Raw genomic sequence first — 18,521 nt, forward strand, 5'->3', positions numbered from 1 at the left:
GTCTTGCTCACAACAGACTCCACAGAAGAGCCTTGGTATAGCTCTGAAGTTTCATAACTATACCATCAGTGAGAAGAATATTAAAGGCTGTGAGCGAGGATGGTGGAAAATTAATGAACACATGTAAGTACTTCTGCATGGGTTATTAAACTAACATTACCAAAATAAACCTTCCCATCACTACTGCAGCTCACTCAGAGAGTTTCCACAAAGACAGAGATACTTCACTGGTGTCTCATACCATTCTTTCACTTTGGCTGATGATGTAACTGAATCTTTGTAAAACATGTAAAAAAATTGCTAATGAAAAGTACCAGAAAGATGAAAACAAGAGTCTTTGGTACTCTCTGGAAAGAAAGAAATGGGAGGAGTTGGGTGAAGGCAGGTGTTCTGTGAACCCTAAAATAAATCTGGGTTTTCTGGGATCATCAAACAAAGTCTGTTAAAACCCTTTTAAGTGCAACTTAATTCTATGATTGCTCATGAGGACACTGAACCTAATTAACTTCTCAGTGAAAGCTTTTACAATGAGATTATTGGGAATAGAAGAGTAACTGCTTCCGCATTCCAGTCACTGGCTCTTGAACGAGAAACCACACAGATTGACTGCCAAGGTACCACTGTATTTCTTAACTGTTTTTTATTAAAATGTTGCTGCTATTTTTTTTTATTAAAATAAATTAAAATTGCTGCTTTCCCATGCACATTGTCCACCCATTTTTGACTCGATTTTTTAAGTCATCTTTCAATCACTGGATGATGAGACAAGATTAGATTTAGGATGTTGAAATTTAAAAAATTTTTTTTTAAACTTTGTTCAAATGGAAATAAGTAAGATCAGACTTGAAACTGAATTTCTGAACTCTCTACTGAAACTAAGCAAAGTCAGTCAGCCCTTTAAGAGTGTAACTGACAGAATTACAGAGAGGAGAAAAAACTTTCTCTATTCTTTTATACCATGTTATACTTATATAGAGAAAATTCAGTTTGTCTGAAGCTCTTAAAATTGTGTCTTGATGGGAATTCGCTGCTGGACTAGATAGGCACATAAAAACACCAGTCAAAACAGACAACATTTGGTGTGTTTGTGGAGTTTTTTGGTGTTCTTTTTATGACACAATTGGAAAGATTTGAGATATTAAGGATGGCTGAGATATGAATCAAATAAAGGCAAAATCTGGAGAAAAAAACAGTGGCGGATTCATATTGTAAGGATTCTCTGTATGAAAGAGCAGCTTTTAAATAAGCCTACCAATTATACATTCCACAGAATCAAATGACAGAGTATGACCCTTAGAAATGCACTGGGGTTACTTTTGAAGTACTGCACAGGAACACAAGCTCCTGATTTCTGTTGCAAGTTGCTGGTGATATAATAGACCAAGACAAGTTTTCCTTTGAAAGTGTCTTTTTCACTGAAAATAAGTCTTTTGAACCTCTGTGATTTTCTGTTCTATGTCTACTTTCCATGGGAAAAAAATATGATTTAAAGCATGAAACATTCTGATATTTGATTTTTTTGTTTTCCCCAAATTTTAATGGTTAATGAAATGTGTGTGGGGAGAGGGAACCTACCTTTTCAGCTTCCTGCAGTTGCAGCTTATAGCATGCATATTCTTAGGTAAAAAGGGTTAAGAAGCTTCAGGAGACTGATCTTGGTAAATGAAGATTGATACTGTGAAGATGGTGCAGATGAGGTTCCTTCAAACCTCTAGGGAACTTTATCTAACCAGAGACACTGAATGCAACCATGCGGTTCTTCCTCGTCTTTCTTCCAGTGGACATGCAAAATGTTCCTCTGCCTAGTAGAGGAGTTGATGAACTGCTTTTGCTGAAATTCTCATAGGCAGAAATACCAACGAATCTCTGTGAGCAGACCATTAGAGGTTTATGTGAACAAAGAGGTTGCCAGTGTTTTATTTTTCTTAAAGCCGTTGGTGCAACATCCCATTGTCTCTGCTAAAGGATGCATGTATCTACTCATCCCCTGAAAAGGTATCCCACTCCCTGCTTCAACATATGGATCCCCTTAATTAGTTTCTCTCTGTAGCAATGGCACAGAGTTACAGATGATGCCTTGCAACCTCCATTTGCCCTGGACCTGGAGAAATGGCTGGTAAAACACCAGTAGAACGCTCCTAAGGATCTGTAGCTCTGTCTTACAAATCCCACAAGCATACGGCATTTCTCACTGTGTACAGGAGATAGCTTCCTTGATGTAGCTGTCTCAGCTCTTCCACAGATGGACAGGAGCTTCCTCTACTTCTGGCAAGATGAGGTTATTTTATGTGGCTGAGAAGTGGCCAATGCAGCCTGCAATTTTTTTTTAAATGGTGCTAAGGTTTGTTGGAGGGAAGTTATCCAAGTCATTGACAGAAGAAGAAATGTAGAAAATGTCTGTGGGTTAATTGAGGGGTATCAGATGGTTAGGTGACATTTTGCTATGCACTTTGGCAGGCTGTTTTAGGTTGGGAACATTGATGACAGAGACACTAAAGTGAGTGACAATGAGACTTCCTGTAGCAGGAAGTCTTCACTCTTAGTCCTGATAGATTTTTTTTTTTCTTTTTTTTTTTTTTGACAATTAACTTTACTGTGGTAGAAAGCTGTTAAATTAACTCTCTTCTTTGCATCTGTTTTCAGGATGTGTAAAAGGAGTCTATTTTTTTAATTGTCTTGTTCATTTATTTTTAGCATTGCTGAAACAGAATCTCCTAGAGCTGTTAAAAGGATGTTTCATTTTCATAGGCAGAAACAAAGCACATATGGAAACATATGAATGAGCATGGCCATTCCCTATGGCATGCTTCAGTGGGGTGCACAGGACACCAAGCAACATTTATCCACATGGAAATCACTGCCAAACTTCCCTGCATTCATTGACATAAAGAGTAGTCCTGGTGCAATGCCTGGTGTTGCCAAAATAAATAAGGGAAATATTTACCTCTGGATCATGGTCCATTAGTCTATTTAACAATACAATAATCCATTTTCATGTTCTTCGAGTTCATTCTAGCTGCAGCGTGTGACCTTGCACTGCTGTCAAGCAAGTGTGTGTGCCAAGTGTGCTAAGAATCAATACAGCTACTTCTGCTCTTAAATCTATTTAGACTGATAAGTACTTTTCTTGATAGGAGTCTTAAAGCCAGATGTTTTTCTCGTAAGTACTGCATTTTTGGGGCATTTTAGTGGAACAGAGGAGAGGGTCCTTATTTCTACTTCTAGAACAACCTGTACTGTCAATGTTCACTGGTCTACTACATTTAAAACTGTCTCTAATTTTCAAAGCACGATCCAGCAACCTTTCCCTGTTAAAAAGTTGTTTGGGGTTTTTCGGGTTTTTGGGTTTTTTTTGTTTTTTTTTTTTTGTTTGTTTTTGGGGGGTTATTTTTTTTTTCAGCTATAGTAGCATCTAAATGCCAGTTACAACATCTTTGGCATCTTTGGTGAAAGGGGCAATAGAAATGCATTAGCAATGGATGGATTAAATGTTTGATGACATCAGGGAGCATTTGGTTTCTCTGAGTTAAGTGGCACCTAGGCAGAAGTCCAAGGAAGCTCTTTGCCAAAATGGCAGCTTAAAGTAGATTAAAAAACCCAAGAGTTTTTTTTTCACCTTGTTATTTGAAGACATGACTTTCAAAGGTAAAATTCCAGAATGTTAATGGTGGATGAAGGCTGGGTGACTACTTAGAAATATTTTCAGTTTCCCTAAATCTATTCCCCTTTGCCTCCAAAGTAGCTGGACCGATTTTATCCCAATGCCTTTGTGCACTCTTCTTTAGGGGCAATCCTCAAAATCAGAGCAGCTAAATTTGCTCTCCACTGTGCTGACATTTCCCCTCCCCCCAAATTTACTTAAGTCTTCCCAAAAATCCAAATCTTTTGAAAACAGATATCAGACATGGACAAAAGTACCCATGTTTGTCTTGATAAGTTTCTTCATTACACCTCCGTTCCTCTAGACTTTCTGGCAAAACGTTCTGCTTGCATATGTGTGTGGTCATGTAAGATTATGACCAGCATTTTGGGGAATTGGGGTACTGTTTCAGATTTTGGTTCTTAATTAAAGTATGGCAGCTAACTCTGTTGCTGAATTTCAGTGATGTTGACGTTTAAATTGTATGTAAGGCAATTTTGATGTGAAGGCTGCTCTCGAACTCCACTGAACACTTTTAGGTACTGCGGCTACTATGTTGATCACCAAACAGTCTTCCACATCGCAAGTTCTGCTGTCAACATCGAGCTTCAGTGCAGTTCGAAGGTCTCAGAGAAGCCACTTCTGGCGGAGTATGGCAGCTATAACATCAGCCAGCGTAAGATGGATTTTATGTTTTTCAACCCATCTTTGCATTTCAGACCTGTGAAGCAGCATTTTTCAGGCCCAGTAGGACTTAATTAGGTTTACACAGGAAATTCTCTGTTGGGTTTTTGTTTATTTTCTTTTCTAATCTTACCAAGTCAAGTGACTGGCAAACAAAGAGCCTTTTCTAGTTCATCAAAGCTATGCAGCTAAGGTTTGTGGGCATGTGCAGCATGCTCTGGTTTCCTGTACAAACACAGTCTGCTCTCTTCTGCACAGTCCTTAAAGCTTCCTGTGCGGCTATGGCCATGGTGCAGTCAATAGAAGTCTGCTGTTCCTGTTTGTTTTCATCCCCAAGGTTTTGTTTATAATGTTTCTATTACTACAGAGACTTCCAGGTAATGAACAGAGAGTACCAAATAACCAACTGCTTATTCCAGTGTTTCCATCAGTTTAAATACTTTGTGCGCAAGTAGAAATCTGAGCTGAAAAAACATCTCAAAAAGTTGATAAAATAGCCTACTGACTGTGAGATTTTTCAAGCCCTGAAACAGACAACTGATACTTTTTCCCCTGTGTTAATCTTACATATTCATGCTGTTAAAGTAGTAGAGAAGCACTGGTTTCTAGTCATAGCAACTTGTCAGATTAGAGCAATTTTATGCATTGCATATATGTGGAGTATGTAAAAAGAAAGTAACTTCATAATTTTATTTTAAAAGGCAAACATTTATGTAATTCGTAAGTGACCTCAATACAGGTTACTAACCGAAGTTGCAAAGTGCTGCAAATTTTGGTTGAAAGTGAGACTGTCCTTTAAAAGAAGATGGCATTCTAAGCTGCCTTGTGTTGCATCATGAAACACTGTCTGATTTGGTCCAGTCCTAGTGCAGAGCCTGCAGTACATATTGCAGTAACAGCTGAATTGGAACTTTAGAGATGTTTTTTCTTCTTTTTTAAATTCCAGTTTTCAACATCTGAACTCAATTTAAGTACTGGCAATGCATACAGACTATTAAATTTAGATCAACTTTATCATTCCTTGGAACAGCTTAGTGACTATAAATTGAAATGAGCTGACACTATTTGGGAAAAGGAAACTTTTAAGTTGGGTTTTGTTGTTGATTTTATTTTTTTTTACCTCCAGCATGTCCACCTGGACATTTCAAGTGTTCTACTGGCTTATGCATCCAGCAGATGCAACGCTGTGATGGGATAAACAACTGTTTCGATGAAAGCGATGAACTCTTTTGTGGTTTGTATTCACTTACTAGAGATCTTGACTGGAAAACCCAATGAATGTATTCTCTAGTCCTAGAAGGCAGCTGAAACAAGGTGAAATTTTTTTTAGGGGAAAAAAAAGATCTTTCCAGCTTCCTTTGTATCTCCAGGTACAGACTATCAGTCAGTCTCTTGAGTGCTTAATTCATAGTTAATTAGCAAGGAGCGAAACTAAGAATGAGAAGGTATGGCAGTGGAAAGCACAAGGAAGAAAGTCAGATGTGCAAAAATAGGTGTAATAGGCTATATTTTAGTTTTTCCTCATGTGATAAATGCTGGTAATTATAAAGTTCTGTTCTATTTTGAGATTAGTTATTTTATTTTCGTGGGGGAATGACAAATTGTGGTGCATAGAGTAGATGAGAGTGATAATAAGTGTCCATGGTGAAAGAGAGTTAAAACTTGGGCCACTCCACTTGGGGCAATGTGTGAACTGGCATAGGTCACTGAACACTTTTGTGCTTTATTTTCTCCATGCATAATGTGGCACTCATATTCATCCTTGTACCGTGCAGTAAAGCTATGAAAGTGGTAGCCAGGCATAGTCAGAAGGGTAGTGTTAGCATTACAAGCACACTCCTGTAGCTGATCGGACTTCTGTTTTTAAAGTTGTCCCTGAGTGGAACTGTAACTCCAGCTTCGCAATACAGGATAACCTGCTTGCCTGCAATGGAGTAAGTGATTGTGAGAATGGAAAAGATGAACAGAATTGCACCCACAGTAAGGCTACTCTCTTGATTAATTTTTTTCTCTCTTCTATCATCTGACCAATCCTGACTTGAATACTGGATGCCGTATTCGAAGAGTTAAGAGGCACTATCAAATCTAACTCAGGCTATATAATTCTGTTCAGTTTTCTGATATGCTTATAAACAAGCCATTATTGATTTTAAACTGTTTCTTTTTAATGAGCTCATGAACATCTGTTTCAGCAAAATACTGGCAGAAGAATTAAGTACTCTGGGTGAAGGATGGGGATCTAGGGATTTAAATCTTGAATCCCAGATTTTGTCTCTTTAAAGCATAATCTGTGCAAATTATTTCCTGGATCTGTTTTACCATCTGTAAAATAACTATAAAAACGATAGCTTCTCTGGAGCAGTTTTCAGGGTGATAAGGTTAATGTGTTTAAAATGCTATGGAAGCTATAAATTTAGCATTAGGCACAAGAAAGTTCTGAGTCAGCCATTTCTTCAACTTTTTAGAATAAATGGACACCATGACATATGAAAGGGAGCACAACTGGGAAGTGCTGCAAGTAACTTTTTTAAAGAAAAGTAATGTTTTTTGACCTGCTTGACTAGACAGTCTGTGTAAATGGTTACAGGATGCTTCTGTGTGTTGACGAGAAAAATAGATTGGGTTTGCCTGGCCTTATTTATTACAAGCCACAGGGAAATAGGAAAATGCCAAGATTGGAGTTGCAGTTTAACTGAATACAATTAGTAAGACTGCTTTCACTAGTCTTTCATTTCATATTTAATACTGAAATATAGAGGAGGGCTTCTTTCCAAAGTACTGGATGTTTTCTCTTTCTAGCCTAACACTTGCTCTACAGCTAAGTTTTTGCTACTATATCCATGTTAATTAGTGCTATGGGAAAGGATGGGAGGAAATCTTTGTTCAGACTCAGCCAACTTGATGCAAGCCTAAGTATAGACGCAGTTCTACTTGAATAGTTTATTCTACTTAGAGATTGATTTAAGCCAGCCAAAGTACTCTTTTGCTATGTTCGCTCCTATCTGTTAATCTTTTATCTGTGCAGACATGTCTTCACACGTTAAGCTGAACCAATAGTCTTTTTTTTTTTCCCCACAACTATTTCAGGTATTCCTTGCACCAACCATACATTTAAGTGCAAGAATAACATTTGCATTAGGAAACAAAACGCAAAGTGTGATGGGACTGTGGACTGTATTGATGGAAGTGATGAAAGCAGCTGCAGTAAGTCCCTCTCAAATGTTCATCTTTTTGAACTTTGAACTTCTTACACAGTAAAGCCATTTATTTCTTCCTGTTTTGGAGTGGGTACAAGTCATGCAGCAGGTATTGAATTTTTATTGCGTCCTCTCAGGGATAGTGGGGTAATGATCAGCTATCAGTTTACGTCAGGTCTGGTTGTAGAATTTCCTAAGTTCTTGTGGGAGGGTAAGCTTACTGTTATGGGGAGTCTTAGTCAGCTGTAATGCTTATTGTAGCTATGTTAAGGAGCAGGGAAGCAGGGTTAATTGAAGAGTGAACTTGGCTAGCTGGTAAGAGAGCATTTTTGTTGCCTGCAGCAGTGTCAGGTACTTCTGTTGGAGTCAGACTGTATTTGGACTTCAGGAGTGACAGAGCTGCAATAAGATAAAACCACAAACTTTTCACTTCTCTGTCTCTTCTGGATGGTGAAGACCCCAATATTTCATAGTATTAAGCTAGGTTCTAGTCTCAAATCTTCCTAAAGTAACCTGTGTATAAGCTTTTCAGTTTGTTTTGCTGTAAAGTGAACAGGTGATTGTTACTGCAGTAGCAATAAAAATGGGATTAGGATTAATTGCTTAAACTGAATATTCTCCTGTATTTTGTCTGTCCCTCAGCTGTTTCTGGCACGCTAGCTATATGTCAAATCTGCCAGCACCTGCCTTGGATCCAGTAGGACATCTTAAAAGACTAGCTATATGCGTACTTGTGTTTGGAAACATTGATGCTTTTTTGACTCTTTGGCTGAGTGCTGGAAAGCACCCAGAAGCGTTAACATCTATGTGTGAGAGTGTGGGATTAAAACTCCGAGGCTTTATGTGCATGCACTAGGGATAGGCACGAGGCCTTACAGAGGGGTCTTTCTCCATTGCTCTTCAAATTACAGTGTGCAGTTTTTGCAGCTTTTTGTGCTGAGACATGACTTTTTCATCTGTGAGTTAGTAATATACAACATTTTTACACTTTCAGTTGTTTCCATGCAAATTAATGATTGGATCACCTGGTTTCTGAAATAAGAAATGACCAAATTCCACGTATGTGGCTGCTACTATAAACATTTTTCTTGTACTGTTTTGGCAAGAAATAAGTGTCCTGATGATGCTGAACTTCCTTCCTTCCTGATGGACTCCTTTCAGTTCAGGGCTGACAGTATTAAAAAGAGATGAGGGATTGTCTATTTTTATATATTCATTTTGATGCTTATTAAATCAATGGATCCTTTGACATTTTTGACACAAGAAATATTGAGAGACCAATTTCTGCAGCAGAGCTAGAAAACAAACTTATTAAATTTCCGAGGCCAGTGCCTTTTTTTATGGAGTCGCCTCTTGTTTCAGGAATAGAGTAGCCAAATAAAGAAGTTTTCTGATTAGAGCAGGGCAAGGAAGTAGATTTCAAAACATTTCAAAGTGCAAGATTCTTTTATGCTCTATGTGGTTAGGACTCTTATTAAAGGAACCCACTGGGGATGGAGATTATAACCTGAAATATCCCTTGCAGGTTGTGGCAGCAGCAAGAGGAGCAATCCCATCTCTCGGATTGTAGGCGGTATGAACACTGAGGAAGATGAATGGCCCTGGCAAGTCAGCCTCCATTTTGTGGGAGCTGCCTACTGCGGGGCATCAGTGATATCGAGAGAATGGCTTGTGTCTGCAGCTCACTGCTTCCAAGGGAGCAAGTAAGCAGTCTTCCCCCTAACTCTGTCCCAAACATCACTAGTGTCCCCTTCCAGAGTTTGAACCACACTGAGGCGGGATGTGCCCTCATCTTTCCCCTACCCTGCTGTCGGGGACTATGTTTGTTTACTCCCAACCAGGCTGGCTGACCCCAGAGCATGGCGTGCTCACCTAGGGATGCAAACGCAAGGCCATGCAAAGTTTGTATCTGCGGTGAGACGGATCATCGTCCACGAATACTACAACAGCAGGAACTATGACTATGACATTGCGCTGCTGCAGCTGAGCAAGCCATGGCCGGACACAATGAGCCATGTCATCCAGCCGATATGCGTGCCCCCCTTTTCGCACAAAGTCCGCAGTGGTGACAAGTGCTGGATAACAGGTTGGGGCCAAAAGCAGGAAACGGGTGAGTTTTATAGCTTCAATCAAGCTAATTTTGTTCCCAGGTAAACACCAGCCTTCACAGCTGTGGGTGTGTGCGCAGGACACCTGCTTTTGTTGCATGGCTGAGTTGTGCTGAAAATCATAATGTTTTGAATTTACTATCCTATGGAAGTAGGTTCCTGCATGCACATACCTTCATATGCTCAGGAAAATTGGCTGCTGGTCCTGTGGATCTGGAAGTCCCGTGTGCTCGTGTTGTTAGCTAAGACTTGCAGAGAGCTACACTTACTCGGAAATAACATGGTATTGTTTTTCCCCTTTCTTACTCTTGGAGGTGTGTTAGCATGCCTAAATGGACCCTTTGCTGCTTGCCACAGGAGGATGGAACTGCTAAGTCTCCCTCCTCCCACCTTCAGCCTCTGTAGGCTGAACAGCCCTGTAGCACTGACCCCAGATGTGAGGTGCCAGCTCCATCCTCGGAGCGTGGCTTGACAAAATGGCCACCCCACTGACAAAATGGCCGCCCCTGTAATGGCAGGCTGCCCCATGGCAGGGGTAGGCCTGGACCTCCCACCACTTTATCCTGAGCTGCCTCTGCCCTTGTGCCAACGCTCGTACCTTCTGCCCCTCTTGTGGCCACTTTCCTAAAGTCCTTCCAATGTAACCATAGGTGTGATGGTTTCCCTTGGCGTAAATCGTGTAACCGCCACCGCGCCAAGCCCCAGGTCTGCCGACACAGGCCTGGCCCGGGCGGTTTGTCTGCACCTGCAGGGCTGCCCTGGCCCGGCCTCGCCTGCCCTCTCAGGCTGCCGGCACCATGCACCACTCTCGGTGGAAAGTGGGAGAGGCAAACGTGTGGTGCAAGGCAGCAACGGGTAGTTAACCTCCAGCATTTTGACTTGATGTTCGCAGCCAGAATTACCACCTACCAAATTACATTTAGCCTCTCTATAAATAGTTGTGTGAGAATATATGGTTGCGAACCACCTTACCAGGAAAGGACGGTGGTATGGACCTGTGGTGTGGTGCAGTGTCTCTTTTTGGCCTGCTGGTTAGTCACCAGTGCAACTTAAAAGCTGATTATTTGAAAGATAAATGTGATGCCTCAAAAAGAAAAAAGGGATTTCTTTTTCCCTTTCCCCTCTTTTCCCTTCATTGGTTTATACAATTTGATTGCCAAATCAGTCTTTTAACTATTTTTTAAGTATACTTTATTACATACCAGCTTTATCAAATTCTGAAACCAAGTTTCATCATGTAAACCAGGACTTGCATATTTGAATATGTTGGTGAAGTTTCTTTGGTTATATCCAGATTTTGAGAGGATCACCTGGTGATATTATTAGAGCTGTTGTATTGAAAGGAGGGGACATTTCAGTTTAATTCTGTTTTTCCAGAAGTATGTATTTTACAGAAAAGAGGTATTTTAGCAAAATTTTCAGACAGAGAGGGCCAAATTTGAGATATGTCCAAGTTCTTTATTGCCAAAAGAGCAATTTGCATTCTGTAACTCTGACTCATACTTTTAATTTTGGATCCAGCCCCTTCAGAGACACCACCCTAATTGCAAATCTGTCTTGTGATGATTCAAATACCTTTGTAAAATCCTGTTTCCTTTTAAAAATAAAAAGAGAACAAATTAAGAAATTTTGAGACATTTTGCAAAAGGCATTAGAAAAAGCTTTTTGGCCAACCCAGTGATTATGCCATTGTATCTGGTGTGGCCAAAGGACCAAGGTAACATTATATAAATGCCTGACACTTAAGTGGTTTTCTGTGCTGTTGCAGTTAGTTGCTTGGTATCTGGAATAACTTGGCGGTCAAAAGTATCTGTGGATATTTTCTGAAGACTTCTTGTTTTGCCTTTCAATAGGTGAGTAAAATGCTAAGCTCTGTTGAATCATCCTTCTTTCGATTTGTTTTCCAGAGAATGAAGGTTCAGCAATTCTTCAGAAAGCAGAGGTAGAAATTATTGACCAAACGTTGTGTCATTCCACATACGGAATTATCACAGCTAGGATGTTTTGTGCTGGACTAATGTCTGGGAAAAGAGATGGATGCAAAGTATGTATCTTGGCACACCTTGCATAGAATTTATCTTTCATTGTTGCATGATGAGGTGTAAGAACTGACTGGCAAATCACTTTGTGGTCCATATACTTCAGTTCTGAAAAACAGCAATATAAGAATTCTTTATCAGCAAATCTGTCATCTGGGTGTTTTCAGAGTTTTGCTGCTTTATGTATATGAATAGCACCATAAGTTTCAGTTGCAGGCCGTGGGCCAGTCAATTTGCAAGTCCCAATAACAAGTTGAAGTCAGGTAATTTTTGGAACAAGAGTCTCTCAGTTGAAGAAAAAACTGAGAAACTAGCTTGTCTCTTTTCAGGATCGCTCCCTCTCAACTTGGAACTGCAGGACTATCTGATGAGATGATGACAACTAGGCATAAATTTTCAAATGTATAATAGATCTGACCTGGAAATGCTGAAAGATAATAAACGTGAAGTTCTGAATTTACTTCTAGTGAATAGTAGTACAATTATATATACATACACATTTATATATATACATATATATACATATACATTTATATAATACATCTTATATATGTTATATAATATATACTATATTATATTTATTGAACTTATAAATTTAAATATATATATTACTTATATATATATTTACTACTAAAATAGTAGTAAATGTACTGCTAAAATGGTAGTAAAACTACTTTTTTTTTTTTTTTTATGATGGAGATCTGGAATCTTCAAGATGTTCTGGCTTTCACTGGTCTACATAAAAGTGAGAGAGACCACAATGACTCTCAGGGCAAGCAATGTTTGAGGGCTTTCTGAGGGTGTAATAACGCACCAGCTGCTTTTTAGAGATTAGTGAGACCATTGACATTAAGCCTCGTTTTCACTAACTGGAGAATTTATTTCTTCAGTTATCTGTCTGGCCACTCAAGATATAGCCAAGGAAAGGCATAACTTACAGGTCTTTTGGCTGCATTTCTGTAAGGGCAAATGATGTGTGACTGTGTCTGGCAGTTGTTAGAGCTGATCAAAACGCGGGATTTCAGTTTTGTGAAAAATGCTGGTGTTCCACTTTTCTTTTGCCCCAGGAATTAAAGAAAATGTTGGAAATTTGACTCTCTAAATGCAAAATCTTAATTGTCAAGGATGGAAAAAAAATATCTTCTAAGTTAAATCTTTAACAGTTTTGTGAGGCAATTCAAGATAATCCTGCTTTGAGCAGCAGGTTGCTTTACTTAGATCATCTCCTGATGTCCCTGCCAACCCATCCTGAGATCCTATAAAGTTAAAGCAAATAGTTTGCTAGCTCTAACAAAATATGTGTCTAGAAGGAAGGCACTTCTCTTGCAAAACATTTAAATTTAACCAACTGACATTTGGCTTTTGGAAATCCTTTATTGCATCCAATGCTTTGGTAAAGTTTAATTTGCCACTAGCTGTCTGTTTCAGAGAGGTCGTGTCTACAGCAGAGTCTTACAAGAAAGTATAAGCTTGGTCCAAGAGATTTTCCTGAAATGGTGGCACTTTTTTTTTTTGTCTGAATGTCTGCCGATATATTACTACAAGAATACCATATAAAGGCAGAGTACTATAATTACATAATAAATTAGTGTATTATGGAATTATGCCATGCTGTATAAAACTTTGAAATCTATAACAAACTTAATTTTAGCTGCCCTAATGAAAAAGACATTGTGTGCCCCTTAATATTACCTGCTGGCTTCTATCTACTAGAGGACAACACTTAGTTTTTTTCCTTCTTAATAAAAAAAACCCAAATCAATTGAGAGATCCAATCTCTTTCCATTTACTTTTAATTTGAAAGAAGTTATCGTTATTAAATATTGTAATTGTATTTTAATTTTTAATTTTTTAAAAAAGCTTACTATTTTTTTTGAGTTCTTAGGTGTGTAACCTATAAATGAACATGCATATAAAGTAGCAGATTTTGGAGTTAGCTGTAAGTTTGAGGCTAGGAAGTTAATTGTGAATTTTAAACCTAGTCCATGAAGTGTAATATCATTATTATTGTCTTTAAAGAGTGAGAGCTAGCCCTCTCTCTTGTGAAAGAGCATATTTTGGTACAACTGTGTCATCTGCTTCAAGAAAAAAAAACCCTGTTGACTATCTGATGGTTTGAACTGTGTGAATGGGAAAATATAATCACTGTTGGAATTACTCAGGCAAAATATCTTCTGGGAATTTTGTCCCAGTTTTAATAATCTGTATTGTAAACACATACAACTCAATATATTCTTTTTAGGGTGATTCCGGTGGACCATTGTCATGTCAAAGCAACAGAGATGGAAAATGGTTTTTGACTGGCATTGTTAGCTGGGGTTATGGATGTGGAAGACCAAATTTCCCTGGTGTCTACACAAAAGTGTCAAATTTTGCACCATGGATTCACAAATATGCGCCTTCAGTCTTGTAACGTGAAAACAGTTTTGCTGGAATAAAACATGTCCTGGATATCTTCATTAAAAATCATATTTGATAAAACTGTTCAGTGGTGGAATTTCTTTGCATGTCTCCCTGCTGACTCAATATTTGATTCTGGAGTACACATATGGAAGTAATAAATACCCTTTCGTCAAACCTTGGTGAAAAAGGTGATTGCTCTATGCAGATGTCTGGAGACACAGGAGGAGGTGCAATAATAAAATTCTGACACTTTATGTTCATTTTCCAGGCACCAGCTAAGTACATGTGCAACATCTATCGGGGAGCTGAAGAAACAATTGACCAGCTAGAGACAGGGCTTAAGTCTTACTCAGTCATTTCCTCTGAGACGTGTATGGCCCAATACAGTAGTGACTGTGAAGTAGCAATCAACTGTTAGTACTCTTGCAAATACTACTTTCCCTACCTCCTCAGCCAGAACAGCTGATAGAGAGAGAGGGAAAGGAGGGATTGCAGGAAGTGAACTCAGTCCTCTCAAATCCGTAGAGCCCTCATTTTTTGGAGATCAGACGTTCTGCGTTTAAGCATGGAAGAAAGCATTAGTCTTATTCATACAGTTAACTGTATGGCTTGCAGCTACTAACTCTTTTATTTCCTGCCTTAATTTCCCCATATTCAAGATTATTCACAGTTCATCGACTTGAGAATTTGAATTCTTTAACTGCAGGCAATATTAACAAGACGAGTAAATATAGTGATGTGTGTTATTACAATGATCTTGTCCTTGCCCAAATAAAACCAATGTTTCTACCCTCTGAGAGGTATTTTAAACTGCTATGGAATTAGGTTCTCTGACTGTATATAGTTTAAAAACCCCTCTGATATAATTTTTAGAGATGATGCAAAAAAGGTTTTATTTCCTCTAGGCTTTTTCTGTGAGTTTCTTTTCCATGAAGGAGGGGGGCAAACTATCAATCAATCAGCAGGTTGTGTGTGTAGTGGAGATAGGCTGTTGAAAAAAAGAGGACTTGAACAAAGCAGTCTGTCTACAGTGGTAGTTTGCATTCTTGAGCCGTGAGGATTGCCTTCCAATTAATCCCTTTTGTAGTCTCCATGTGATCAGAGTTGGGGTTTGTTCGTTCTCTTTTTGTTTTCTGGAGCTGAGGTTTCTTGGGGCTGTTTTATTTTTCCAGGTTTTGTTCTTTGTGCATGTGCGCCCTGTCTCTCTTTCCCTATATATAAAATATGGTATTTTCCCACACGCATCCTTGATTTTCTTATTTTACATGCAGAATACCCTGAACTTGTCGGCTTGCTGACTTAAAACTGTTTTTAATTCCAAACAGGAAATGTGAACATGGATTGCTTCACAATTACGTTTATTCTGTGGTAATGGCTTGAGGCTGGAAAATTCAGGTGGTCTGTGGAATTGTGCGTTTCTTCTCTCTCATAAATATTTCTGTGGATTCCAGGAGGTGTTCGTTAGAAGTTGCCTCATTTACCTTGCTCTGGGACTTTTAACCTGTAAATTGCTTGCATGTCCTTTGCTTTGTGACATATAAATTATTTCCTATTCTTGTACTCTGAAAGAAGTGGGTAGCTGATCTGTTTTCAAATGATGGGATCCATATCCTACTTAGCCAGTTAGGGAAACAAAGAGTTACAGTGATGGTAACTTTTCCTCCCCACCTTCTTTGATTGCAGATCAGCTGGCTCCAGCTTCAAGCAGTATGGCAATGGTGAAATGAGAGAAGCTGGTGTGCATGGCGGGGAGAGCAGTATGCTATTCTGGGTTATGTTTAAGAAATGAGGTTCGTTTAGGACTTTGTTATTAGGTTTGTCAGAAGGCATTTGTCAAGGCATCATGATACGGGCTTTCCCCTCCAGCCGGGTTTCTGTGTACAGCATAACAGCTGCGTATGACTCTGAGCAGGCTGCGGGGCAGGTAAGAGATACTAGCTAAGCTTTACAGCAGGAACACAGTAAATTATCTCTTTGCCCTCTCTGATGTGTATTGACCTCTGCTCTTCATATGCAAATTGCTCCTAACCAAAGGGATAGCAATTTTCCCCTTTACATAGCTTGAAATGCATGCCACAAAAAAGCAGCCGAGAAATATGTGGGTTTCATGTGTGACATAGCTGATAACATGAAAGGTATTATCTCAATTTAAACCTCTTTAAAAACTAAAAGGGCAAATATACTAAAATACGGTGCAATAACTTTACTTTTTTTGTCTTACTAATTGATGCCTTCCCATGTCTTTCTCTAGGAAAGTCCACATATTCACTACTGCCCGTCCTACCGAGAAGGCTTGTGTCAGAAGTACTGTTTCTTCAAATGGAAGAAGTTGTGTTTCTGGAGAAGATGGCTTCTAGGAATATTATCTATAGTTTCTTTAATAGTTACAGTAATTGTGCTAGTCCTGCACTATTCGTTCTGTAAGTGTTACTCCCCAGCATGGTCTGGATGGGATGGGTATTTTGCACTGTGTGAATGATTAGTACGAAAAGTTCTGTACTAAGCAGCTAAGCGCGTAATGCGTGAATAAAGGAGACTCCCTTCTCCTTAATATCTTTGCTAAGGCAACAAAATGCATAATAATTAGCGGTTGATAGTTGCAAAAGAATAATGAAGGTAAGTATTTTACCTCTAAATTTTTCGTCTCTTGTGGATACCATCATTATTATAACTGTCATCTTTCCCACGAACCTATAGGAATTAACTGTCTATCTTCGATTCACTTTTTCAAAACAGAACGGGTACCTAACTTATGTACACTCCTTAGATCTCAACTTATAGCCATTAAAATAATCTCTCTCCAGGAGGATAGCGCTGCAAAATATTGAATTTTAACAATTAAAACCTGCTGGTAGAAATGCCTTCTGAACCTGTACCTCATCCCTCTCCTTTCATTCTGGGCATTATTCTATCAATGGGACTGACTCAGGGCTCTGGCTATTATTGCGTGCTTCGCTTAAGAACTAATGCCTACTGATGCCAAGGGCAAATACATGTTTCTGCAAGCCTCTTGTTCTGGAAGCTTTTCCGTAATATTATTAGGTGTGCTGATTTTTTTATCCTTTTTTTTCTCAGCTCCAGCTTTCTCCTTTATTTATATTGGTGGAAGTGTAGAAATCCCTAATTTGACTTATACAAATGACCTCAATGATCCAAAGTCACAGAAATTCCTCCTGCAAGCAGAAGCAATCCAAAATTATGTAAGTTCCCACATAAGTATAGCAATAATTTCAAAATACTTATTACAGAATCAGATTGGGAATGAGGAGAAGACTCTAGTTAGTCACGATTTTTTTTTTTCTTCAAAATAGTAAGTTTAAAGTTAGCAAGTGCCTCAGCGGTGTACAGCTTTAGGGATGTAGCTAGACAGCTGGGCCTGTATGTCTCACAGTAAGGCCAACATTTCCTAGGTAATAAAACCTGGGGGTTTCAAGGTTATGGACAAATTATTCTTCTTAAAGGAATTAAGAGTGTGTGTTTTGTTTTGTTTTTGTTTTACTTTACTCAAACACTCTTCCTTGCTACATTTTTCTCTTTGATTTTTTTTTTTAATTATAGCTCAAATTCAATGCTTAACTTATTGTTTCGTTTTGTTTTCTCTTATCCCCCACAACAATGCTTGCTTTCTTGCACTTCTTATGTGAGTTCTTATTTGTGAGATCAATACTGTTTCCTGGGTACATGTGAACAGCAGTCTTAAACACAAAGCAGTGCTCTGTTAGACTGTCTTTCCCAAAAGAGCTAATCTAGTGTCTCAAAGCTGCTTTGTGCACAGCCAATACAAGTTGCTCATGTCCAGATTATATGCTGGAAATTTAAAGGCTGAAACAAAAATATAAATGTATTCATAAAGGTTTCTTTTTCATAGCTAATTATTAAGAGTTATTTCAATGGTCTTGAAGTGTGATGTGACTTAAAACCAATTTTTTTTAGTGGAAATGAATGCATATTTATGATCCTTATTTGGTATATTTTGTGAAAATGATGGATAGTGCTTGTAATATGGGAGGGGGGGTGAGGAAGGGGAAAGGAAGAAATAGGGCAAATATTTTATAGCATAAGAGATTATATTGACAGTAAAATGTAACACTTTTTATGTTTTATTTTGCCATTATTTAACTGTCAGTTTGCAGAATCATATGAGTCTTCCTCCTTGGGAAAGTACTACTTGAAGTCTGTAGTGGCTGCTTTCAGGTAGGTTCTGTTCCAGCATGTGGTATAAATTTGAGATATTCAGTTGTGTTTGTCTTATCTTTTTTCATGCATTTTAAGTTAGTTATCTGGAAGAATATGCAGATGTCTATAACAGGGAATGAAAAATGCAGAAATGCACTTAAGTATGTGAGCTAAGAGCTAAACTAATAGTGTGATTTCTGTCTTGCCCTGTAGAATCGGTGAGAGAAATGAAGTCTGATTAATTGTGCCTTGGTTTACGGATTGCTCTGTGGTC

At 38.7% G+C, this 18,521-nt stretch overlaps 2 protein-coding genes across 2 annotated transcripts in view; both read left to right on the forward strand.

The window, feature by feature from the left end:
• The window catches only part of TMPRSS7 (transmembrane serine protease 7), a 29,875-nt gene extending 15,772 nt beyond the window's left edge, over positions 1 to 14,103 (forward strand). The window contains exons 10-18 of the mRNA XM_075169136.1: positions 17 to 123; positions 4,180 to 4,316; positions 5,451 to 5,558; positions 6,194 to 6,304; positions 7,412 to 7,528; positions 9,047 to 9,224; positions 9,363 to 9,631; positions 11,537 to 11,673; positions 13,911 to 14,103. Coding sequence (XP_075025237.1) covers positions 17 to 123; positions 4,180 to 4,316; positions 5,451 to 5,558; positions 6,194 to 6,304; positions 7,412 to 7,528; positions 9,047 to 9,224; positions 9,363 to 9,631; positions 11,537 to 11,673; positions 13,911 to 14,081 — 1,335 coding nt within the window. The 3' untranslated portion in view covers positions 14,082 to 14,103. The remainder of the gene's footprint in view (positions 1 to 16; positions 124 to 4,179; positions 4,317 to 5,450; positions 5,559 to 6,193; positions 6,305 to 7,411; positions 7,529 to 9,046; positions 9,225 to 9,362; positions 9,632 to 11,536; positions 11,674 to 13,910) is intronic.
• A 1,811-nt stretch (positions 14,104 to 15,914) lies between these two features.
• The window catches only part of LOC142090762 (suppressor of tumorigenicity 14 protein-like), a 28,651-nt gene continuing 26,044 nt past the window's right edge, over positions 15,915 to 18,521 (forward strand). The window contains exons 1-4 of the mRNA XM_075169125.1: positions 15,915 to 15,995; positions 16,323 to 16,491; positions 17,147 to 17,271; positions 18,198 to 18,265. Coding sequence (XP_075025226.1) covers positions 15,915 to 15,995; positions 16,323 to 16,491; positions 17,147 to 17,271; positions 18,198 to 18,265 — 443 coding nt within the window. The remainder of the gene's footprint in view (positions 15,996 to 16,322; positions 16,492 to 17,146; positions 17,272 to 18,197; positions 18,266 to 18,521) is intronic.

This window comes from Calonectris borealis, chromosome 1 (genome assembly GCF_964195595.1).
Source record: "Calonectris borealis chromosome 1, bCalBor7.hap1.2, whole genome shotgun sequence".
In the NCBI taxonomy this organism is placed as follows: Eukaryota; Metazoa; Chordata; class Aves; order Procellariiformes; family Procellariidae; genus Calonectris; species Calonectris borealis.